The following is a 26028-nucleotide window of genomic DNA, read 5'->3' on the forward strand; positions in this document are numbered from 1 at the left end:
TTTTACTAACAGACTGTTTCAGTCTACACTCTTATCTGCAGTATATGAGTTACCCTTTTCTCCTCTCTCTTGGCCTTTATTAAATAATATCAAACTTTTAAATTTTGCTCCAAGATTTATTTTGTCATATATCTGTTTAATTTCTGAAATTCCCAGCTGACAGTAATCCAGGTAAGCAAGAAACACATAGTAATAAGCAGAAAACAGAATATTAAGATTGTTTTTTGTTTTGTTTTCAAGCAAAGTTTATTCAGTCCATGTTATAAACCTAGTACATGAAATTGTTTTTAAAAAGACCGAGAAAACTAGAAAGAAAGAGTAAAGAAAAAGAAAGTAAGGAAGGAAGAAAACTATCCATTCATAATCTCACTACTCCAAAACTCCCATTATTAATATTTTGTCTTTTTTTTACTATCTATTTTTGGGACTTACGTATTTTGCATTTTGCATCATACCCTGCAATCAGTGCTTCATTCTGCTTTTATCACTTATATTATGCCTTTTTACTGAGTTTGGATTTGTTAATAGAATACTAAATTTGACAAGTAAATTTATAAGTTTGTGGAATCTTATTCTCTTCTGCAGTGAGAGGTGAAGCAGAATTGTAGATAGATACAATTTATATTTAACTAAAATTATTTTAAGCAGTAATTTCAAAAATTTTTACTCACTGAAGAACTTTAGTGACCATCCAGTCAAGTCCTTTATTTTGCATAAGAGCCACATTGAGGCCTAATGAATCTATTATCTGGCTAAGCTCCTCAGCTAGTTAGTTGCAAAGCTAGAACATGAAAATTGGTTTCCTTTGACCAGGCATAATCATTTCCTATTACAGCGCACTATCTTCTACCCCCTCATTTCCCAATCACTTAAACTTTTGCAGTAATTTAAAACTTGAAACCAAATTAACTTATTTTAATTCTCACCTTTTGCTTCACGTTTCTTTGCACTCCATAAACTAATCTTCTGGAAATGGAATAGCCAAGAAAAACTGGAGGAGAAAAAGGGTAGAGGCTAACAATTTATAAATACCAGATCAAATCATGAAGCTGATTTCTATTTTTATAACTAAGAACTGTTTTCAACAGTTTTCCCCCTTTTATGTATACTTTTACATAAAATGTGAATTTATATTATTTATGCTTATGAATATTCTTAAATAAATATTACCTTATCTATTTATCACTTTTGTTTTACCTTGCACATGCCATGAAAACAACTAGGTTTAAATGTTAAGTTAATGTGATTTCTACATTAAGATGATAAAAGTCCTATGTACACAAATATATTTATTTTTAGCTGAAATTTCATTTCTTTAAAAGCAAAATAGCACAGCAGAGTGCTTCAGATTCTTCAATACTGAAGCATGAAACACTGATCCAAGTAAGTTCCCAAATATGACTACCATCTACAAGTTATAATAGCTCAGATATAGCAATGTTTTACATAAAATATTTGTTTAATTTGCCAGAAACTTCACGTATAATTATAGTGGAAGAAGGTAAAATGTGTAAAATAATCAAGCTATGCCAAAGAGAACACATCAATATTTGCAGTTCCTGGAAAAAAGATAGAGGGATAAACCAATAATATACTCAGATTTTTGTTTTCTCTTAAATATTTATTCACATGTAGTCATACCCCAAACTTTGGAAAATGCTTATTTTCTATTGATATATATACAGCTGTGGCAACTACTCGTCTTTAATGATCAATGAATAAGGTTTAAATAGTCATTTCATGTTTTCTTGGTAACTACTGCCTTTATAACTTGATTATAATGAAATAGGCACTTGAGAAACTTAATATTGAAATTTCAGTGTCCTATGTAAGTGTTAAATTAATTTAAATGGATTCAGTGATTCTATGATGAGTCCTTTGCTTAGGTGAAAATGTCCTTTGATTTCATGTCAAGAATAAAATCATTAAGGAATTAGGGATTCAAATCCCTTACCAGAAATATTAGTATTTCAGGATATTTGCACATGTGTAGGCTAAAATATCAATCTCTATTTGAGTTTGACTAAGTGATAAAATACAATTATTATTTCAAATAAATTTTTACTCTTTGAATCTTCAAAATATAAAAATAATCATTTCTGTTCCCACTCAAGTTCTGCCCTTTCCCTTTTTTGCCATCCCTTTTATAAAGATTTTCTAACATATAAGTGAATTAGCAAAGCATCTAGAGCGTACGTGTAGCTGATTTTTGGTCATGGTTGTTCCATTCTATTATGTTTGTTTGCAGAATATTGCAGTCAATAATATCTAATACATGCGTTTGCTCATTGAGACTCCATACCTTGAATCTGGGGCCAAATTAATGAGCTAATTCTTCTTGAAGTTGAAGTTAGGATTATATTTCTTTTGCTTCCTCTCCCACCTTTCGTGGCTTCTTCTTCCCATGAGAACTTTAAAACCGTCTCTCAAAGGGATGAAAAGGAGCTATGAGAAAAACAACCTTATCCTTTATGATAGTACCCTCCAGTGTTTTTTGAACTATAGGTGACAGCCTGCTAGTTGGTTCTGAAATCAGGTTGGTGGATCATGTCTAGCATTTGTATTACTAAACTTATCTAATAAGAAAACATTATTTGAGTGCCTCAGAGGTAGTAGAGTTAAATACTTTCCTGTTAAACGGTTATTTCAGTGTGTGTGTATGTGTGTGTGTGTGTGTGTGTATGTATGTGTGTGCACTGGGCTACATGTAAACCACATGACACCTGTGGATTAACTTCAGGTGTTGTGATCAGAAAGCTCTAATCTAATCACAAAGTTATAGTGAATAGCTTACCCTGGCCACAACGAGCACATCATAGAGACATATCTGAACTTAGATACTTGGTTCAGAGCAGGCACTAACACACCATAAATAAAAACTACAAGACCTGGTCACCCCATTCTGTCAGACAAACTCTTAATCGATGAGTATCTGAAACACTGGGCAGCAGATTTGCCCCGAGAGTATAGGCACACTGAATATGGAAACTCCAGAGTGTACCGAGCTCTGCAAGCTATGCAGAGGACACGGAGTTGAGTGTTATGCAAGCCACCGGATGCCCTCGTCTCAGGAATCCTCCAAGTATCCTTAGTGTCAGAATTATAACACCACAAATAAGGACAAGACAGTTTTTCCAAGTGTTTTCCCCTCCCTGAGCTAAATCAAGCTTGTTCCATGAATAAAAAGGCATATGGGAAAAATTGCATATTTTAAAGATATATCCCCACTCTTGTAAAACTTTGTCATTGTTCACTTGCTCTGTGTCTCCTAGCTGTTGTCTCAGAATATGACGTATTCATTTCTAGGAAGTCTTCTTGAACTAATTGGAAAACAGGAGCTGGCAACTCTCTCTCTTTTTTCTTAAAAACCTAAAAGTCACTGTGTTCATTGCATACAACACTTTGTTTTCCACATTTTTTTTTTTTAATGTCCACCTTACCTTTTGTCATTAACACTTAACTCTTTCTCATCATTTTCTAACTTACATTAGCTGCTGCAGAGGTTAGGGATCATCTCAACTCACTTCTTAGGGCATTTTGAACAGTTAAAAATGCGTGTAATGAAATTCTATTTAGAAAAGTGTCACCATTCTCTCTCAAAATTATATATTTAATTTCCCCTAAATGATTTTTAAAATATTTTTCTAAGTGGGATTTTCCGGTTCCTGTATGTTCCTAAATGAATTTTCTTCTAGACACTTGCACAAATGTGAACAGTAAAAACAAGCACTTTGTCATTTTCCCCTTTTGCTGCCTCCTTCCAAAATCCTTATTATACCCGCCTCTTTGGAAGGCCAAAAGAGCAATGCCTTTGAGTGTTTCTCCCCTAGGAGCTTTTTCCATTTCTTTCTGTGGAAGTCTAGAGAGACAAATGTCTTCTTAATGACTTGGCCGGCACATGGTCTCCTTCAGCGGCTTCCATGACCTTCTCCCTCACAAAGACAGATCCCATTACACTGCCCATATCGAGGAGCACCCCTCTGCTGGGATTTGGGAGTCTCCCGGGAACAATGCAGGGCCTGGCAAACCTGTGTGCTTAGATGCACGTTTCACGTTCACCACAGGCCATAGTTCCATTTGGAGTGGGCCTTCGCTAGTTGGCGAAAGAACTAAAATGCATCTTCCTATCCACCCTCTACACACACTACCCTTTCCCTTCCCTTTCTGTCTCTACCTCTGTACCCCATCTTCTGTCTTCAGGCCTCTCCCATGTTGTCTGCACTCTAAATCCCTGAGGCTTCTAATCCACTTTCTCTTGTTAGACTCTACGTCCCTAGTCCGCTTTATGGTCTAGACCTGAGAAAGAAATCTGGGGTAATCTGGAAATGGGTCAATGCGGTGTCCTTTTCGGGTATCATATTTGCATTTTTACAAAGATCTTTCTGAAGGTAGAATATTAGTGGAATTTTGAGTAATCTGGTGGTACAGGATGAAAGTTTTGATCAGGAAAATGCCTGCTGTCTTTCTTTTTTCTTCTTTTAATGGATTCCATAAATATATAATTTTTTCTGTGATCCTCAAATAATCCCATGTGAATGTCTACCTCTTCATCCTATGCTTAAGGCTAGGATTTCCATGTGTTTATAAACTAATAGAGTTATTTTCCCCTCACACTGGAGTGAGGAAGAAAAAACAACTTGTCAATAAGTAATTAGTTTGTTTTTTTAGATAAGTAAGTAACTAGTAAGTAACTAGTTTGTTTTTTTAAAAAAAATAGTAAACACCCAATTTGACTTGGTTCTTGTGATGAATCATGATAGACAGCATTTATGTAGTGCTTACTACAAACCAGACACTTTACCTGTATTATTTTATTTAACACTCATATGAGGTAGATCATGTTACTATGCCTATATTATGAATGAGTAAACTGAGACCATAGAGGCTAAGCAATAGATTCATACAGCTGAGTGTGATGAAGTCAGGTTTTGACCTAGATAATCTGTCAATGTGTTGTGTACAATAAAAACAATGAAGCCAGTTAAGGATGGGGGCACAACACAACCTTTCATTGGTTTGCAGATGCATACCTGCTTTGAAAATGAACACTAACCAAAGAGAGTCTGACTTTTTTCCAGAGAGTGATGCAGAATGCCAATTTCTCCTTCTTTCTTTCTCTTTCCCTCTCCCTCTCTTTCTCCCTCCTGTCTCCCACCCCTCCCTCCCCTCCCACCCTCCCCTCCACCCTTCCTTTCTTTCCATCTTGGCTGAAATGTTAGAGAGTGGTAAGAATGCCATTTTCTCTTCCCTTCCTTACTCCCTCCCTCCCTCCTTTTCCCTTCTTCCTTCCTTCCTTCCTTCCTTCCTTCCTTCCTTCCTTCCTCCCTTCCTCCCTCCCTCCCTCCCTCCCTCCCTTCCTTCCTTCCTTCCTTCCTTCCTTCCTTCCTTCCTTCCTTCCTTCCTTCCTTCCTTCCTTTTTCCCCTGAACTCTTAGAGGCTGACAAACACTCTTTCTTGTCTGTATACTTTGGTTTTCATTCCCAAAGTGAAATAGAACCATTTAAATGACAGTTTGCCTTATTCTTAAAGTTATTTAATTCCACATATTTCTGTTCATTTCCCTAGGAAGTACACCAGGAATAGAAAGAAAAATAAGAAATGTCTGCCCTCAAGGAGTTCACCCTCAGGCAGATGCAGGAGAGAAAGTGTGATATTCAGAACAGGTTGCACGCTGTAAAGACCTGTGTGCTCTCTTGTCCTTGCAACAGGTACCATTTCTGTCAACACTCTGCGCACGCCCTACACTGCTCCTGGCGAGAGTGAGATTCTGGACCTGGATGACGAGTTGTACCTGGGGGGCTTGCCAGAAAATAAGGCCGGCCTCATCTTCCCCACCGAGGTGTGGACTGCGCTGCTCAACTATGGCTACGTGGGCTGCATAAGAGATTTGTTCATTGACGGCCAGAGCAAAGATATCCGGCAAATGGCTGAAGTTCAAAGTACTGCTGGAGTGAAGCCGTCCTGCTCCAGGGAAACAGCAAAACCGTGCCTTAGCAACCCTTGCAAAAACAGCGGCATGTGCAGGGATGGGTGGAACAGATATGTCTGCGATTGTTCCGGAACAGGCTATCTTGGCAGGTCCTGCGAGAGAGGTAAGGTTCCAAAATCCAAGCTGCTGACTCCCCTGAGCTGAAAAGCGTATTCAGCGTGGACCTCAAACTTTAAATGACCATTGAAACATAACGTATGCTCTGCGGAAGTAAACTCTCCGCAAGCTGTGCAGCCACACCTGACATGTGTTACTGATGAGTCCTTAATGATTTTCAAAGGGCCTGATTCTGGGAAGACACAGCTTTTTAAGTGTATTGCAGGGATAAATAAATAGTTGGGTCTTTTGGATCCTCTAGGGTATGGGCCTAAGACGTATCAAAGACAATCACTGTCTCTCTTGCCCAGTTTTTAATTTCAAGGCACTAGAAAGTAAAAAAAGGAATGAATTAGACATCCTTTTGGCATCTAGTGCTAAAATCTATGTCAAAAATAGCGTTCGAAGCAAGCTAGGCTGTGAGTTGCAGCTTCCCTGACACTATCGCCTGAGCCTGTCATTTCACTTTAGTGGACCTTCTCAAGTTTGAAATTTGAAGAGTAAGGTGGCTTTAAACCATCTACGTTATACGAGCGTTTTCAGAAGTGCACCCTAATTTAGAAGGCACTTACCTTTGCCTAAGACCCAACTGACCCAACTGGTAGAGGTTCCTTTACCAATTTGATATTAAGGCTTAGCATGTCTGTGGAAGCTCTGAACGGGTGCCTCTTTTTCCTTCTCTTGCAGGAGGCAAAGCTACATTTTTTTTTTTTTTCTTCTCCCATTAGAAGGAGAATAGGGTTAAAGGAAAAGTAAAGTGTGATATCTGTCACCGCTCATTTGCAGACCAGACAAAAGGAAGAAATAGCAGAACACATATGTCTAAGTATGTTCTTTCATCGACCCAAGAGTTTCAGATAAATGCTTTAGTCACTATACCCATTGTCACTCATTTGCAACAGTGGAACAAAAAATCAATATGAAAAAATATTGACGAGTTTTTGCATGTCCTCCCATGCTCCAGATAACATTGCTGTCTTAGACATTTAGCCTAAAAGTACCTGCCATTTACTTTTTTAATTTTTTTTAAAGAAGATGTTGGGGGTAGGAGTTTATTAATTTTATTTTTATTTATTTTTGCTGTGTTGGGTCTTCGTTTCTGTGCGAGGGCTTTCTCTAGTTGTGGCAAGCGGGAGCCACTCTTCATCGCGGTGCTCGGGCCTCTCACTGTCGCGGCCTCTCTTGTTGTGGAGCACAGGCTCCAGATGCACAGGCTCGGTAGTTGTGGTTCACGGGCCTAGTTGCTCCGCGGCACGTGGGATCCTCCCAGACCAGGACTTGAACCCGTGTCCCCTGCATTAGCAGGCAGATTCTCAACCACTGCGCCACCAGGGAAGCCCTGCCATTTATTTTTTAAGCCATACACAGTCTTTTTGACCCTGCATTCCTGAAATAGTTTAATTTACTTAAGCTAGCACTTACTAGAGAAGTATTTCTTTTCCAGAATCTAAAGTTGAAATGTGATTTTGATTCTTTATCTCAATAAGGAGGTTCATCAGCTTAATCAATATAAAAATCAATAATAATGACCTAATAATCTAATAATGATCTTAAATTACCTACCAAAATACTATCACTGTTCTGGGTTGTACAATGAGATAGGTCCATAGATAGATAAATATTTTAATTGCGTAGATTCATTCATTCTCCTAGTACTTAATTGAAATTCCTGTGAATAGTCATTAGAGGTTAATTATTTCTGCATAGTTTTGTTTGTAAGGTATATATTCTCTGCACATTTTCCGTTCTAATTTCAGTTTATTTGTTTGTGTCGTATAGTTTTTAGAAATTTCCCAAAGGAGGCAACAACAACAAAGTGACAAAGCTTGCGAGATATATTACATTTAGGCATAATGTGAGATTAGCAGACCTGTGTGATTTAAGATTGTGTTTTCACTTTTTTTTTTTTTTTTTTGCGGTACGCGGGCCTCTCACTGTTGTGGCCTCTCCCATTGCGGAGCACAGGCTCTGGACGCGCAGGCCCAGCAGCCATGGCTCACGGGCCCAGCCGCCCCGCGGCATGTGGGATCTTCCCGGACCGGGGCACAAACCCGTGTCCCCTGCATCGGCAGGGTGTTTTCATTTTAATCACTCAGAAAGCTGTCACTTATTCTGATGCCTCCTGCTAAGTGAAGCTAGAAAAGGGTATAACTGAACTGTCACACACATTACAAAGGCCTTCAGTTAAATATGCATGGTGTACCACCCTGTGGCAATGTTCCGCTACTACATATGGCAGAAACAAGAAAGGAAATTGTAGAGCTTCCTAAACCAGAATGAGGGAGAGAAACTATTTATATATTGCAGTAATTAGAAGGAGGGGTGGCAAGCATGTGCAGCTTTGCAAATGAGAATTTAGTAGCAAACTTCATCACTGGGATTCAACATACATTTTTATCTGATAGGTGGCTGGAAATTTCTGCACATTTCTTTGAATACAGGTTGGTTGTGTACTGAGGAGAGAAAATAGTCATTTTTGTGAGGTTTTTGTTTCTGGACTACCCAGTGTACTGTGAGAAGTCTTTGCTTTTCAGAATTAATTTTCTTGCTCACATGTGGCATCTCCCAAGAACAAGGGTTATGTGGGATGCTTGTCATGCTCAATACCACAAAATCTGGCTTCTGTCCAGTTCCCAGCTCTGCCCTAGTTCAGTCAACACAAGATCATGTCCAACCTCAGGGTTTCCAATTCAAAAGAGAGAGCTTTGACTGTGGCTCTTCTTCACATATACTCTGATCACATAAAGCTGTTGATCACATAAGAGTTGACTGACAACTCTTGAAATTTAAAAAAAAAAAAGAAAAAGGCATTTATAAAGTTTCTATTTTGCTATTATTGAGCAATAAATGTTAATTTATAAAGAAGCATGTTCAAGTCCTTGGACATTGCAGCATGGGGAACGATGTTGCAATCACATAGAAAATCTTCACTCTTCATTAAGTAAGCAGAAGAGTTTATTAAAAAGATCAGAGTGTATGCTGACTTAGGCAAATAAGAAAATAGTATTTTGTTTTATGTGCACTGATCCCATAAAGAAGAGTACTATAGAAGTCATGTCCAATTGAATATAAATTGAATTCAGCACCTTCCCTCCTGCTTTATTTTTTTAAACTGAGAATTTGTGGAGACTTGGTCTTATAGAAATCCTTCTTGGTTGTATGTATATGGTATCATTGGAGGTCTACTTTATACTTGTTTGTTAAAACTCCAGCAGATGGAGGGACAGATGTCAGAGCAATATAATTTGGCTCCCTGTCTGATTTTCATCGCTGACCACAATATGTGACTGCCTTTCGGCAAAACTGAGCACAGGTGTACACTTTAAACCACAAGAAGGAATAACACAGAAAAGCAAATTTATCAAACTTAACGACAAGGGGGAAGGAGATGGAGGGGACGAAGTTGAAACTTCTTCTCTCCTGCTGGGAAGTACTGTATTAGAATTAGCCTTTTAAAGAACTCTTTTGTGTTCTAAGCGATGTTTACTAATGTTTAAAGGATGCTGCCAAAGAGCATAACCTTCAAATGTCAGAATGTTGTTTACCATTTATTTGGCAACTCTAGACTACAACCTTTGCATTTTCCATTTCTTGTCTAATTAAACATTAACTCAGAGGCACTCGAGTTTTATTACTTTACTGTTATTTCATTCCTGCAGTTTTTCAGAGAATGTTAAAGGCCAATGATACTGATTTTTTTTTTTACTTTAGATTGTATTTCATACAATATTTATGATCCATTGTCAGTCATCTATATTTCTAAAAGGATGTTCCCTCTACTTAATTTTCAATCAAATTAAGCTACATTTCATAGAAGAATATGAGATCATTTAAAAAAATGATTGTTGAATAATAGAGACTAGATTTACAGATTAAATAAATAAGAGAAAACTAAAAATATTTTTGCCCTTTTCTCTGTATAACACCAAAGTAACTGAACAATTGATAATGGCTTTTAAATTTTTATTCAAATATTTGTTGCTTTATAGATATGGACAATAATTGGCTATAAATTAGGAAGAGAAATGGTAGAGATCGAATTTCTTTAAGATTATACTAGAAGCATTTTTTTTCTAGTATTCACTACAGCTTTACAATCATGTTTTAATTATTTTTTGAGCAACTCCTACTAGATTTTCTTTAGGGAAACCTTATTGGAAAAATATGATGGAGATATGTGATATGAGGTAGAACCACCATATTTTAAGGGGATCATATTTTATTTTCTCAGTACTTAGGTCAGTGCTTAGCCATAAGACCCCTGTTTTGGTAAACAGACCCCTCTCCTAGTCTGTCTTTTGTGGCACAATTGTGGCTTTCAACGTAGACTTTAAGGGATGTTCATCTACCTTACCAAAATTAGATTCACTTACGATAGACAGAATAAATAGTCTCATTAGTGAGTATTTATGTATGCATGGTATTCAAATTGAAATATGCTCTTTCATATATCCTCAGTATCAAGTGCAACTGTCAATTCAGTCAATTTTATCAAGGCTCTACTGTTTGCCTGGCGCTTTTTGGTGCACTTGGCTGATGATAGAGCAATGAATAGCAGAGCTCAGCTTCTGCTGTAATGACTGTCACATACTAAAAGGCAAAGACAGATTATACTATACAAACAAATCAGAAATGGTAATTTAAAAAAAGAAATGGTAAGTAGATATAGAATAACTGGAGGGGGAATTAGAAGCAGGATTTGAAGCAGGCGTCTCTGGAGTAACATTTGACCAGAGACCTGAACGCTGAAGGAACAAGCCATATAAAGATCTAGGGGTGAGACCTTTTAAGACAGAGGGTTCCACAAGTGCCGATACTTGAATGAGAGATGAAATCAGTGTGGCTGGAGGTTACTAAACAAGGGAGGACCTGCTAAAAGCTGAGGCCAGAGAGATGGGCAGGGGCCGAATCACACACAACCTTATAGGTTAATAAAAGGAATACAGATTTTATTCTAACTGCAGTGGTGGGAATCTATTGGCGAGGGGTGGGGAGGTGAAGGATGGAGGTGGGGGGGTTGGGTGTGCACAGTTGAATCAATGAAGTGCTATTGAATCTGATCAGCTTATTTAAAAGTTTAGCCTGGCTGCTGTGTATAGGGAGAAAGAGTAGAAGTAGGGAGACCATTGAGGGAGCTATCACAGTGGTCTAGGTGAGACATGAGAGCAGAGTCTAAGGTACTATAGCGGCAAGAACTGATTGATTCAGGAAATGGATTGGAATCAGAGTCTGCAAGACTTGCAGATTTGCCAATAGATTGGATGTGGCAGAGAGGGTAATAGAGAACGCAGAAAGGTTAAGGTCTGAATAATGGTGTTAAGCCATTTACTGAGATGGAGAACACTGGGGCAGGAACATGTTGAATTTGTTCATTTTTGGTGTGTGTATCTTATTCAGATTGGAGGTGTCAGATAGGCAATGGCTGATGGCTGTTTGATGGGGCTCAGGAGAGAAGTCAGGACTGTTAATAAGTATTAGGGGGAGTGAGCACGTGAGTTGACCAAGATCCCTTAAGAGGTAGAGAGAAAAGAGAAGGGCCCTGGAGCAGAGTTCTGGAGCCCTGGGCACTTATCTGTTCTGGATGTGCATTCAGTCCCACGAAGATAACTAATGATTAAAGTCTGTTACAAGCAATACTTGATTTTCCTGACTTTTTGGACGATAATCTTTCAAAACCACAACTCCAGAATATAGTCTTCATAATAAGCGTGGTTTCATCAGTAAAGTTAATTGCTGTAAATAGGCAAGATAATGAGAATTTCCTGGTTTATTTTAATTTCAGGTAGGCTTTCTTTTATTAAATGGTATTCTGCGTTATCAGAACCCATGGGAAAGCAAAATGACTCATACTTGTTTTGCAGGGTTCCACAACATATGGTGTTTAACATTAAGGGGTGCTATTTCTTAAAACAGTCAGTTTGAGATCAACAGTTTTGCTATTCGCTTCTCTATGTGTTTAATGCAGCATTAAGCAATTTCTCCATTAAAGCAATCCATTTTCCTTTAGTAGCACAAACCCACACAAGCTTCTCAGTCCCACCGCCATCCTTACTCAGTGTTACCCAGGTACATACTTATTGACTTTTTGGTGATAGCTTAATTTTTTCGGAACACCGTGGTGGTGCTTACAGATAATGCTTTAAGTTACCCCTTATCTGCAAATGAACTTTCAAATGAAGTTACAGTTTGTGTCTTTGTAAAAATGAATTACCTTGTTAACCATAATGACTCAGAAGAAGCATTACCTGTTGTTTGGTAATATCATTTTTTCTTCTGTTTTCTTCTGTTTTTGAACATCACCTCTGGAAAAGTGTTGGCCTGAATCCTATATTTAAGTCATATTTTTAATCTTTCTTTTTTGATTGTATTAGGGCAGAAATTATGAAAAAGATGATGATAATAACTTTTCTTAGAATCATGGGCTTTTTGGGTAAGCAAAGGCCTTAGAGATGCTCTAGTAGCACCCTCTCATTTTGCAGGTGAACGATGCAGAACCAAGTTTAATTTCACGGAGCTGATCAGTGGCCTGACCATATATAAACGTGCACATACAGTTGCTGGTGCTTCAAGCCAGGCTCACGCTATGGCTATACAAAAAAAGACGATGTCTGCTGTTGAGAAGGGATATGCATACACGAACATGGATAATCTGACAGGATGAATGCTATACGTAGAAAGTGCTCTGGGTACAGAAAGGGAAGTACAGCCACCTGTGCTTCTGGACTTTAGCATATACTTCACAGAGGAAGTTCTCTTTCCTGTGACTCCTCTTTCTAGTTTAAAAAAAAATTTGCTCATTTCGGAAGAAGATGAGCTGAGTTTGTGTCTTGTGTTCTATATGGAAACCTTTAATAGGTCATGCTTTTCCTTTTCAAAGTATAAATGCACTAAACTGACCAAGAGCTTTTATATTCATTTCCCATCTATAGAAGCAACGGTTCTGAGCTATGATGGGAGTATGTTTATGAAAATCCAGCTCCCGCTGGTGATGCACACAGAGGCTGAGGATGTATCCTTACGGTTTCGGTCCCAACGCGCATATGGCATTCTCATGGCAACCACCTCCAGAGACTCAGCAGACACCCTCCGCCTGGAGCTGGACGCAGGACGTGTGAAACTGACGGTCAATCTAGGTAACAACTCGCCTTCCCCCATTGAACTAACACTTTTCACTTTTTGTTCAGTTTTGCCTGCAAACATTTATCAAGTAGCCTGTTTGCCATGGAAAGTTAAAACACTTAATGGTCTCATCTCCATTATTTAAATTCATTTAGGTTTGGGGGACATCTTTTTATTGTTCCTATTTCATTAACATAATTTACTGTTTTGTGATTCCTACCACTGAGGGTTCTTAAAAGGGAAGCCATATGTATTAATGAGGTTAATTGAAAGTATAAATGTTCAGGCTTAACGATGCCTCAAACTGAATTTCCTACTTTTATATTGACTGACACTCTGATTGGTTATAGGTGAAATCCTTTCAGATAAGACAAAAATACACCAACTTTTACTTGGATAACATATGCTATAAAATGTCAAATTTCTACTTAGTGATCTAGATCAACAGTTGCTCTTTCTCTACTCCTTGGGCTTCTCCTTTGAATAATTACCTTTGTGGTATTCCATCTTTTCTGTTTGGAAATACTGTGTGGTGATATTTTGCTATCAAACAGCAATACACAACCCTTCAATGCCCAAAGTCTGCGGCCCTCAGCAAACAGCCATGAGAACACTAAAGACACATACTCTTCTACAGAAAAATAATGCTTTCCTGCTTGATTGTAGCATTCAGAAAGAGTCACTACAGTAAAACCTCACCACACTGGATGCAATCTGGGGGAAGACCAGGCTGAATTAAGAAAAAGTCTAAATTGTAAGAAAAAAAAATTATAAGCAGTTTTGTTTTCAATTACATTCGAAAACACAAATTAATAGCTGGAAAAATCTTAAGGAAAGGTCTTACTAGGCTGATGTTAATGGGTGGTTAAGAATTATCCATAATTAGCACATTATTTCATGTTAGTTGTGCCATCATTGTATAGTAAATTACTTGAAATCAGTTTTCTTCCCAAACTTGGCCTTTCATAATTTGTTTAATTTTTCTCCGGCGATCTCCACTCATATCGAATGAAGGATTACAAATATTCTGCCCAGTACATTTCAATATTATCATTAACTCCAAATAATAGGAGTATAAATTAATGAGGTTTTACTGTATTTCCTGGAAGTGCTGAGTACACACAATAATGAATAAACAGAGAGAAAAATAAAATTCAAGACTACATAGATTTACAAAAAGAGTAGTAAAATGTGATGAGGTAAGTAAGGCATTTGTGAAAACCCCACATACATTTTCAAATTATGTTGGGCAGAATAGTAGCTCATAAAATATAAAATTACTTCATTGGTAGTTTATTGCATACAATTGCATCAATTAATATTAGTTAAATTAAGTTCAATAATAAGACTTTTTTTTAAGATTACTAAAGAACACATAGTACTCTTTTACAGTTCTGTTAGAGTTCCCTCTAGTGACAATGATAGGTTACTACAAGTCAATCAAAATTGCCTAATTGCAGTAAAGGGGCTGTTAGCCCTGGGAGGTGGACACGCTCGCTCATGGGAATTTTCCAACAGCAAAGCATTCTGTGGAAAGAGTTGTGTAGGTGCTGATCCTTGGCTGTTTGCAACCACTTTTCTGATGCGGTTGACGACACATGACAAACTCAGCTATATGGAAACAGAATCTAGGTTTGTATTTTTCATGTTCCCCAAAGGCATTAAATACTACAAACAAAACCAACAAATATTTATCTATATATAAAATAAACATAAAACATGCCACATGATCCTTTAAAGATAACCCTTATAATCACAGTCTGTGTTATCCAGATTAGACATTCTGTTAGGGAATCTGATTTTATATAAGAAGGAAGTACAGAAAAAGGAAAATCGATAGCAGTAGTTACCATGACACTTACTATGCAGAGATAACATTGTTAGCTCCTAACAGAGGGATAGGTGTGTGTGCTCCGAAGAATGACACTACTCCTTAGCCACTAGAGTTTCTAAAGGGAACAGTTGTTTCTTTCTTCCTCCAATTAATACAAGGCACGGAATCCAGCTAACACCTGGCTCTTACCTTTTTTGCCCAAGCAAATAATAATAATAAAAAATACATTAGGGTGAAATGAGAACAATTTCAACTAGCTCTCCATTTGACCATGACAATTCTATAGGATTCTGTTGGCCTTTGTGGGATAATAGATTTTGGAGGTTCAAGATGTCTGAGCCTAGCTGAGCTTGCACTGTACCCCATTGTGACGGAGCACTTTTTAATTATATTGAAAACAATGATTTGTTCTTTCACAGATGGGGAGAAAGCTGCAGCCAGTCTAAGCCAGGCATCTTTGACAGTTAACAGTTCTTTATTTCACTTAGATTTGTCACCATGTAGCTTTGTTTGAATTGGCCATTTTTTAAAAAACTTTCTAATTGTTGTTTCCAATGGTGCAGTTTTATAACAATGAATCTGGGTTCTAGATGTAAAGAATAAACAATATGGAGTGGCCATATTTGCATGTGTCTGTCCCCGGAAGGGTGGACTGTGTTTTATTGGATGTCTGCAGCTATTACCTTGAAGGATAAATTTTCATTTTTCATCTATTCTTCCCCATCTAGATTGTATCAGGATTAACTGTAATTCCAGTAAGTGCCTATTCAAAATTTTTAAAATGTTATTCCTCCATTATGATGTAGCTAGTCAAGAAAAAAAAGACAGCAAGAGAAAGCCGTTTATAAAACTCATGAATTCACTCTTGAAGTATACCAGTCCATCATCTGGGTTGTAAAAATTCATTTTGAAATCTGTCCAGCTGAAGACTTTCCTGCTTCAGTTCCTACCTCTAAGTGGGAAAAGAGGTGACAAATATCTTGTAACAGAAGGTACAAACGTCTCTGTAGACCTTTGGATAAAGCAAATAGCATTTGTATTTTGGCAGATCTTGGACTCCAGTAGTTCTCTTCACAACCAAATTAGGAGAAAATACTGTGGGGGATCTTATTTCCTTCACTTTCTGTTTTTATCTCTTAACTCAAATATAGAAAAAAAAAAATCTTTTCATGTGAAAGTTACTATTAAACCCTTCTAAATTCAACCAAAATTTTACATTGGAAAATGTGTGTTTTTCCAAGTTTTATGTATATACAGAAAATTACTTATCTAAAGAGTTTTTTCTTGTACATTATGACTATTTACATAATGAATTTTTACATCCTAATCATATATCTGCAAAAATAACCCAAACCCTTCAAATCTGTGATATGCATGCCAAATGATGAGTTAGAAAAGATGCATGGACTGAGTTTTTTGATTTGGACTAGAGAACTTGAAAGGATGTAAGGACTGTGATTTTATTTTGAGTTGTAGCATTATCTGAAGTGTAAACTTATTTCTTTACGTAAATATTTAGGTTTTTCTTTTCCAGGTTGTGCTGACCACATTGAGGAATCTCATCTAATATATCAAAGTTGTTAGTTATTTAACTAAAATGGTTCTAACAAGCTTCTAATCTTTCACTGTCATAGTCAGTAAAACATTTTTTTTATATCCTTGGAAAATGCTGAATGTGAGTTGATGGAGTCTACTCCCGAAACCTTTGGCTGTGTTTCCAAATGTCAGTAAGTCATCCTCTGAGGAATAAAATGACGGTCTCCAACTTACAAAAACACGAAGCTTTATCTAATTAAATGCATGCTATTTCAAATACCCGTGCTTCTTACAACTCAGATTTGTCTTAAAATATTTTAATATTCATATTAAAGCAGAATAAAAGCCAGTCTTTCCAATCATAGCAATAAAAAGGTAACTGAATCATGATTTATGAAAAAATAAATTATTATATTATCATACAGGCATAAAAATCATCTCAAACAGAATACAGTTCCTGAACTAAACTCTCAGAGCTCTAACACAAGTAGAATTTTTCAAGTATACATCATCTCTTGTCAAACCCCATCTTTACTACACTCTCTGAAAAGGAGCACAGGTTTAGAAGTCTGATACCATGGTCCAGTTAGCTTTCAGCTCTGGAGCATAGATGCAGACAAGGTGGCAACTCACAAGATCTTTTCCCAAAGCCAGATTTGTGACTCACTGCAGCCGTAGATGTTCTTGATTCTCCCTGGAATCAAGATGTTCTTGATACTCCCTTAGAAAATCCATGTGAGGAAACTATTTTTCTAGACTTCTGCTATAATTTTATTTATATTAGGCATACAATAAAGCATGGGTTTTTATTTACAGAATATAACTACATAAGCTCTAGTATTTAATGGAAATTAACCCCATCAAATGTGCTTCTGTGTTCTCAGCTCTATCAATGGTTTTTTAAAATACTTGTTTATAGTCTGATTACCCTTGTTAGCTCCTTCTCTCCATTTGGCTAATTATTATAAGACTGATATTAAGCATAGTATTTTCTCTGGATATTTCACAGAATAATACCTTTGAGGACAAAGGTTTTTGCTGGTTAGTGGATATTTTCCCTTTTTAAGGAGTGTGTGTTACACTTAAATTACTTGGATGAAACCAATGGTTGTGAGCTTTCAGTGCACACCTCGGACAGGACTGCAAATGCCTTAACTTGACAGCAGTCACTGGAAAGCACATTCAGTGATCAGGTAATGTTTTCATTTCCTTTGCCTTTGTTTTATTTGGGCAATAGTGGGCAGATGTAGCCAGAACTCCAAGTTCCATCTAGAATTCATGTCATTACTCAACTTTGAGGAGAGGGAGGAATTTACATTTCAAATAATGCAAATCTAACTCACAGTGATAAATAAGCAGAGCTGTCCACCTGGACTGCATTTTGTACCCAGTAAAAAATATAAATAAAATACTTGTATCTCAGTATAACTTATAGTTTAGTGAAAGATTGACTTACTCCATTTATCCTCTGTAAGCCATAAGTCTGTCTGAAACTGAAATGTACATTTACTAAATCACAACTTTCTGCCACCACCGTCTAAAAATTATACCATACCTAAGACATCAACTGTGTTTTGAGCTTAATAAGAATACCTCAATTGATGTCTTTAAGACAATTTCCACAGGAAGTATACAAACTGTAACATAAAAATTATCTTGCATTGAGAATGAATATTAAACTCTAAATTATTAATTTTGAATGGAAATCTTCTCCAGTTTCTCTACACTTACTCAGAATTGCTCAGCTGTTTCCTGTAGTCACTCCATCCTTTCTCATCACCCCTCCACCCTCCCTTCCTCAGGAGATATTACTTGATACGGAAAAGAAAATATATAAAGCGTCAGACTCTCCAATCTTTGCTGCTGAAGAATAGGTAGTAAGTGAGGAGGGTGGAAGGTCTAGCTGCACTGCATGTATTCAGACCTCTGGGACTAGGAGATGGCAGATGCGTTTCTTTTTCAGCCCTTCTTGTGTCAGTAGTTTAGATGCAGCAATGGAATCTTCCATGCACAGGCCAGGGGAAAGCCTTTTGTTAAGGTCCTTTTGAGAAAGGGCTTATTTGAATTCCAGGGACCATCTCTGTCAGATTTTTTGTTGCCACCTTTCCTCCCCTGCCCCATAGGAAAAGCTGTCAAGAATCTTTAAATGGAAGGAGAGAGGCTGTTTTTATTTAAAAATCAAAAGCTTATTTTTATGTGTGGAAAGGGTACTTTTTAAAAAGAACTGTCTCTGTGAATAGCAGTCATGTCAGTGTCAAAATGTATGCTTTGATCTCTCCGATTACAAATGGAATGTCTCTGCACACAATCCCAGACCAATCTCAGTTCATTGATGTCCATTAGCTTATTTCATTGCTAAAATATGTTTGTTATCTGTGACTTGGTATTAGATTAGGTCAGTATTTGCAGATTCACAGATGGGAAGGTGAACACAGAGGTGTTATTATATGGCCCTCCATCCTCCTCTGTCCAGGGCAATCAGATTATTCTTGCCTCCCCAGTCAACTCCAATATGGAGAACCATAGTCTACCATCATAAAATCATTTTATATGGGAGTTGCTAAAAGAACCAGCATCTTTTAATGCAGATAAATGTCTTCCCTGGACAGTGAAGGGTATTTCAATAAAGGTAGATGAAAAAGGACTGTTTAGTCACGTCCTTTTGACATAAAGATCAATTATTTGAATTAATGAAAAAAAGACAAATTACAGATGATTCTACAAAAAATAATTATTATAGAAATGTGTACAAATACCAACTAATCATTACCAAGTTATTACCAAAAGAGGCCAAGTCAGACTGAATAGTACTGTGTGACTGAGACATGAATTGTTCACATCAGAAAGTAAGTGTATGAGAGTCTCTTGCCTAGTCCATAGTATTGATTGACTAAAGACTTTTAAAAACTATAAAGAACACAAAAGAAATTTTCTACCCCTTGTGAAATTTTCTCAAATGCATTATTAGTAGGGCCTGTAGTAAGTACTATTAGAAAGGCCATTGGTCTTATTCTGCATTCTCTTTGTCTGCCAAAGTATGTAGCCTGAGATAGGGTGACCAAGACAGTCTCAATTTCAAATTTGCTGCCCGGTAATTCCCAACAGTACATCCAAAGTCATTAGGCTATATATTTCCTTTTTTTTTTTTTTTTAGGCTATATATTTCTATAGAATTTTTTTCTGATAATCTGGCATCGTGGTAGTGTATTGCTTGCTTCAATAGTCCCATTTGTTTTTTCTTTCTCTCTTGTTCTAGTAACCTTACAAATTGTTAGTATTATAATCTGAAGGTTTAAATACATTGAAAATTTGAAAACTAAACTTGCTCCTATCAACTATAGGTGAGTCCTAATTGTCATATAAGTAACTACTTTAAAGATGTAGTGGATGCAAGGAGGCTTTTGTGATTTTGTTTTTGTTAGTGTTTTCTTTCCTTTTTTTTTTTTTTTTTTTTTTTGTCTTTTCAAGTCAATGACATAATTATGGAATATCCTGCCTGCCCACAGGAAAGTTTGGGGCCGCCTCTGCATTCATATAAAAAGTGGCTTTTAATAAACCCATGTTCTCTGATGTTTACTTTGCTTGTTTATTTGATTATTTGTGTTTCTTTAATCCTTACACATGTCTCTTCTCCTGCCCACCTGCTCTTCCTTCCTACCAAGATTTACTCTTCTTAATTCTCCATTTCCAATGTTGTTTACTCCTGTTCTCATTCCTCTTGTTTTCTTACAAGAATAAAAATTCTCTGGGTTGAAAAAATATATTTTAGTAGGCAGAGCTTCCAACTATTTTTGGCTTCTTACAGAAAATGGTTTATTTAAGACACAGAGACAACAAAATTGGAGATGACATTAATGTGGACAAAGTGTCAAGGGTTGAAGTTCAGCTCCTTTTATTTGTAGTTCATTGTCTCAGGATTGGAGAGAAAGGGAATCTAAGGCCAAGTACTTAACCTCACTTTTGATTTGGAGATAGTGAAGAAATGCTCTGAGTAATATGTTATCGGAAAATGTACTATGATGGATGTCTGGAGTGGATAATAAGATCTTTGTATTATCATTTTATTACCAGAATGAAAAGATCAACTGGATATTAGTTATCACCAATTTTTTTATGTAGATAAAAATGGAAAGCAATAAAAGATTGCAAAATGTCAACCAGTGGCACTTAAGCCATATTAGATTGCTTTGATCAGGCTGCCACTTGGCAGGCTACTTAAAAAGATATGAGGAAATTTCTGGAGGCTGGCTGTTGTTAACATGAAACAAATATTCAGGTCAGAGCAGCTGCCTGGTGCCTGAAGAGCAGAGAACTGCAAAAAGGAGCCTCTGACTCTGCCTCCACATAACCATCCCTTGATTTGTAGAGTTCTGTCAATCATTGCCTCTCAGTGACTGGTGCTGTCCATCCACCTAGGATAGGAACTGCTCAAGGAATAAAGGAAGATGAATATATACATGCAGAAAAGAGGAGTTTTGTTTGTTTTCTGCTGTTGTCATTTTTAAAGTTTAAAGTATATATGAAAGAAAGGAAAAAGAGACAGTTTATGAATGAATATTTTTAACAGAAATCTAAAAGAAATTACATATAAAATGTAGAGACCGTAGATTTCTGATGAAACACAAATAGCCAAAACAGGCAAAGGGAATTGGCACATGACAGTGAGTCTTTAAAAAAATATCAAAATTGCAATAAAATTTAAGGAGAGCCCATTTGAATCCTCCATATCTAAAATGTATGAGAATTATAAAGAAGAGTACACATTTAATGACTACATAGATTGTGCAAAATTGTAGTGTGTGGGCTTGATAAGTAGAAGAGTTGGGTCTATTTTAGTGAACAATTAATTGGTTTATTGCTTATATGCAAATATAAAATGCTGAAGTGTTTTAAAAGATTGCTCTTTTGTGCAGGTTAAGAATTCATCTTGAAATCACGCTCAATTATTAATTTATTCAGTAAAGCATTTTCTTATTACTAGTGCAAAAGGGTGTGCTCAAAGTAATGCAAAATTCCAGGTTGGCATTGGCCAAATTCATCAAATTCTCTTTCATTGTTGAGAGTTAGTATTACAACAATGGCCAAAGTAGAAATTGCCAGAAAAACCTATAAAGTTTCAGAAGAAACATTCTGAATTTGATATCCCCTTGGCTTCTGTGAAAAGGAAATTTTCTTTTATACCACAAAATGTCACAAATTGTGAGACCACAACCTGTTGGTTGGAGGTTTTTATTGTGTTATTAGAGAGAGCTGGTTTCTAAACATTTGCCATTTCCTTCATAGCTTAGAGTTTCTTTTTGGTTTTGTTTTTTCTTTGGTAGGGAGGTAGCATTTTAGCATGCTATCATTGATCCAGAAAATCGAAGGTAAAAATAGGAATTAGACATTAGACACTCCTAGCCATTATTAAGATTTTTTATTTTTACATTTAGTCAATCTCATTGTAAGATGTATGATTAGAATTTCACTCATTTTAAAGAAAACAATAATTTCTTTTTTGTATTTGGAGCATTTTGTCTTTTTACTGATGTGACTTTCATGATTCAGGTTCATACAGAGTTAATCCTAAAGGATCAGAAAGACTAAAAAGTACTCAAGAACTTCTGTTTAAAATAGCCTCTAATCCTTTGGACAGCCTTAATGTTCAATGATGATCTAAGGTGCCATGTCAAATAACTGGTTTTACTAGTGTAGACAAATATAGATTAGAATTTTTTCAAGAATGTTTGCATTCCTAATATTCCTCAAAAGAAAGCCACTAACAATTTACACTTTGTCAATTGCTTACCTGTCAGAGAATATGAAAACAAATGCTGTGATTGTGGATCTCAATTCCTCATGCAGTTGCTAGACAGGAATTATGCATCTGCTACCTTCTAAAGTGGATGCATAATTTAAAAGATGCTTTGCCCACTTAACCACAGGTCAGACATGATTAATATAAGCCTTCTAGCTGAGCTTCCATTTAGCTTCCTCTGTTCTCTACTGACTTGGTTCTGCTTGATTATAGCTTCTACATTTTCGTGTCTTTTGTTTACTCATGGTGTCTCCTACCTCATGGTTACTGTTCACTGCCTCTTCCTGTGCATGTCTTTTGACTTTTTGCTGCCCCTTCAGCTGTTGACTCAATGTATGCTATGTATTCAAACTTCCCTAGAAAGAGAATCGGTATATTCATTACTTATACCGGTCCTGTTGAGCAGAGATTTCAAATCATGTCACCTCACAAGACACTGACCAGATTTTAGCTTTGTGGGCAGATGCCCACTGGTGATCCAGTCAGCTGTCCTCAGAGCAGGACAGTATACTCGCCTCCAAGGGGTTGTAGGAGCAGCAGGCTTTCTCCACAAACATCTTTTTTCCAGGCTGTCTGATTTAAAATGTTTTGACTTTAACTGTGAAATACCCTTGAGGATTACAATTTCTTCAACACGTTACTGGCAAACATATGGTACGTAAGTCAAGTGGGCAGGGCTCTTTAAATCGGGGGGAAATGCATGGGACCATCAAAAAACTTGGAGATTGAAATATTCAGTGTGCTCAGAGCTCTTACCCATTTCTTTCACTTGTTACCAATGGGAGCAAAGAGCAAGATGGATAAGAAGTGTATTATGAAAACAGTTTCCCCAAAGGTAAAGTAAGCAATTCTAAGAGTATTTCAGTTACTATTACTTTTATTGTACTTAATATTGGACTGTTTGCTGTCATTTGTTCTTTGAATGCATCTTTCATACAGTTGTGAGAATTCTTCACCCTCCCACCTTCCCAGGAGATCAGACTAAATATAGGCTTGAAATATTTTATGCATAGTGCTAATGAAATAAATGTGTAACACGTGTATCTTTAAAAATATAGGGTCATGGTGTGCAAATGTTTTGCAACAGGTTCTTTTACTTCAGCAACATACTGTAAACATTAGGTCCAGTATGTGACTATAACATGCAGTATTTTAAAATCTGATCTATTGCTTATTTCAGATTTTATACTGAAGTGTTATAAAGCAGGTCCAGGTCACTGAGCCAGTTGAAGAAAGATAAAATAGGGAGAAAACATTTATGTACAAAAATAAGTTCTATGATGATTCATCAGTGACCTCAGAGCAATCAGATGAAAACTGATTGGAAGCATCTGTGAGCAACATCTTGAGAAACAAACCAGATTGGAATAACCATAAATGAAGAGATACTTCTAGATGTGTTGGTATAAGTTATCATCATTGACACTAACCCACTAAAGTGAAAGCCTAACAAACATAATCTCACCATAGCAAGACTGACCAGGAACAAGCACACAGATTAACATTACTTCTAGCAGTTGGTTGACCAGCTTCAGGGACCCTCCAAACACTCTCTCCTGAGATTAACCAAATTAATCTTGTGTAAGATTTAATTGCTGAGAGACATTGCTATAGTTGGGCAAGCACCGTCTTAGAATACCTCCTGTTTAGTAAGGCAAGTCATTCATTTCAGAAGACTTTGATCCAAAAACAACTTCAAACAAAGGAGTAATCCCAATTATTTTTCCAGTTACTAAAATAAACAGTCAAATAGAATCATAGCCCTCAAGTTAGTGACTATAAGTAAGCCTGATAAATAAGCTAATTATGATAAAGAAAAAAATTAAGTTAGCACTATTTGTTATTGCAATAATAAAATCCAAAATAAAGAATTTAGTAAATCATTATATCAATGCTATGAAAAAAAATTTTATATTATCATTCTAATTTTTACATGATGAATGAATGAATTATCATGTATTATTTGTCCATAGCCTCCTTTGGGCAATCACTGAGGAAAAAAAAGAAAAAAGATCAAAACAAATGAGATGCTACAGTTCAAAAATTCTAAAGACAAACTATCCCTTATCATATGCCTTAGAATGCATTTTCTTAAAAAAAAAAAAAAGTTGGTCGTAATGTTTACAACAAATACTGAAAGCTAGATTTTCAAACACTGATATGACTTACTTGTGAAATGAAAAGAAGGGGACAAATAAACTTAACAAAGCCAGAAACTTACTTTTTTTTTTTCTAATATGCTTCTTATTTGGGGAGAAGGTTTTTACAAGAATACCCCCCAAAATATTGAAGGACTCTCATTTAATGATATTCTAATGCACTTATAGTAACACACGGGTAAAGCCATTGTTCCTTGAATTTTACAGAACTGTGCAGTCTTCTTGATCTTCTCATTAAAATGAATTCTGTAGCTATTACAATGTGTTTGGATGAGCAATCATATATTTAATTTAAAAATTTTTGCATTTGTGACTATAATCCATGGCTTTGTTTATGGAATGTCAAATTGAATATTTGTAAATTTCCAAATGCTCAGTATCTGTGTACTTTTTCACTTTTTTCATTCAGATAGCTTGGCATTGTGTAGGTATTACATAAGACATGTTTAAGTAAGTGTCAATATAAATCAATATAATCCTTTTCATGTTATGCCAACGTTGAGTATACTTTCAGTTTAAAATGCTTTATTAAAATCACATTAAGTATTTAGTACTTAATTTTATACTTGCAAGCTATCCTATTATGTGATAAGCATTTCTTGGAAATGACCGTTTTTCCTTAAAATAAAGTCACAGTCCACATTTTTCCTTTCATTATAATAGGTTTGTTTTATTATGCTTCTTCCCAAACCAGTCATTTGAGCTAGATTAGATTTAAAGAAACCTCTTTTGAAACATTCTTTTAGCAATATATTTATATAATTTGTGTTCATTTTTACTGTGTTGTAAATATAATTATATTCTTAAAAGGTAATTATATTTCTTAAAATGTACATTTTTTACATCAAAATGAATTGCATCAGAGAGATTTATCCTGATCTGTCATAAATGGGTACAATCAATAACAAAGCTATATGTAAAGGCTAAATGTTTCTTAGTAGATCATTTGAACCTTGTTTATTCACTTGCCTAGAGCTATGATATGTAGCCAGAAATGAAACAGGAGGTGAGGCAGCTATATATAGTGAATTTTATTTTGTAGATGATGGAAAAGGGTTAGTATGAGTTAGGAAAATGGCAGAGGAGTCTTTGTAGGGTATTTCCAGCAGCTCTCCAAGGTCAGAGCCTCTTGCAGATAAGATCCGTGTTTTCTTATAATTAAATACTCATTAAGCCTTGAATCCTCCAATTCCTAAGCCAACTATTGTCTTTGCATTTGGAAATTACTGCTGCAGGCCTTGGGTGATTTTGCTCTCCTAGGCTCTACACATCATTAAATTAATTTTCAATGGAAGTAAACAATGAAGCTGTCTAAATAATTAGCCAGATAACTGAGTTACCCAAGTTCTCCAGTTATTTGACTTATCAGACTTCATGCTGCCAAATATGAAAACAGAGGGATGAAACTTTATTATTGACACTTCTTAGTGAAGATAGGCATTAAAAGTTAATGGAGTTACTTTTCATTAACTATTTGACTTAATTCAATATCAAGAGG

General features: G+C 36.2%; 1 protein-coding gene across 18 annotated transcripts in view; it reads left to right on the forward strand.

Moving 5' to 3' along the window:
* The window catches only part of NRXN1 (neurexin 1), a 1121172-nt gene that overhangs the window by 504032 nt on the left and 591112 nt on the right, over positions 1-26028 (forward strand). For 11 of the 18 annotated variants that reach the window (XM_060026644.1, XM_060026625.1, XM_060026628.1 and 8 more), the window contains 3 exons: positions 5709-6092; positions 13015-13218; positions 15767-15793. In XM_060026644.1, coding sequence (XP_059882627.1) covers positions 5709-6092; positions 13015-13218; positions 15767-15793 — 615 coding nt within the window. The remainder of the gene's footprint in view (positions 1-5708; positions 6093-13014; positions 13219-15766; positions 15794-26028) is intronic. The other 7 variants (XM_060026635.1, XM_060026639.1, XM_060026640.1 and 4 more) reach the window with 1 other exon arrangement.

This window comes from Delphinus delphis, chromosome 12 (genome assembly GCF_949987515.2).
Source record: "Delphinus delphis chromosome 12, mDelDel1.2, whole genome shotgun sequence".
Classification (NCBI taxonomy): Eukaryota; Metazoa; Chordata; class Mammalia; order Artiodactyla; family Delphinidae; genus Delphinus; species Delphinus delphis.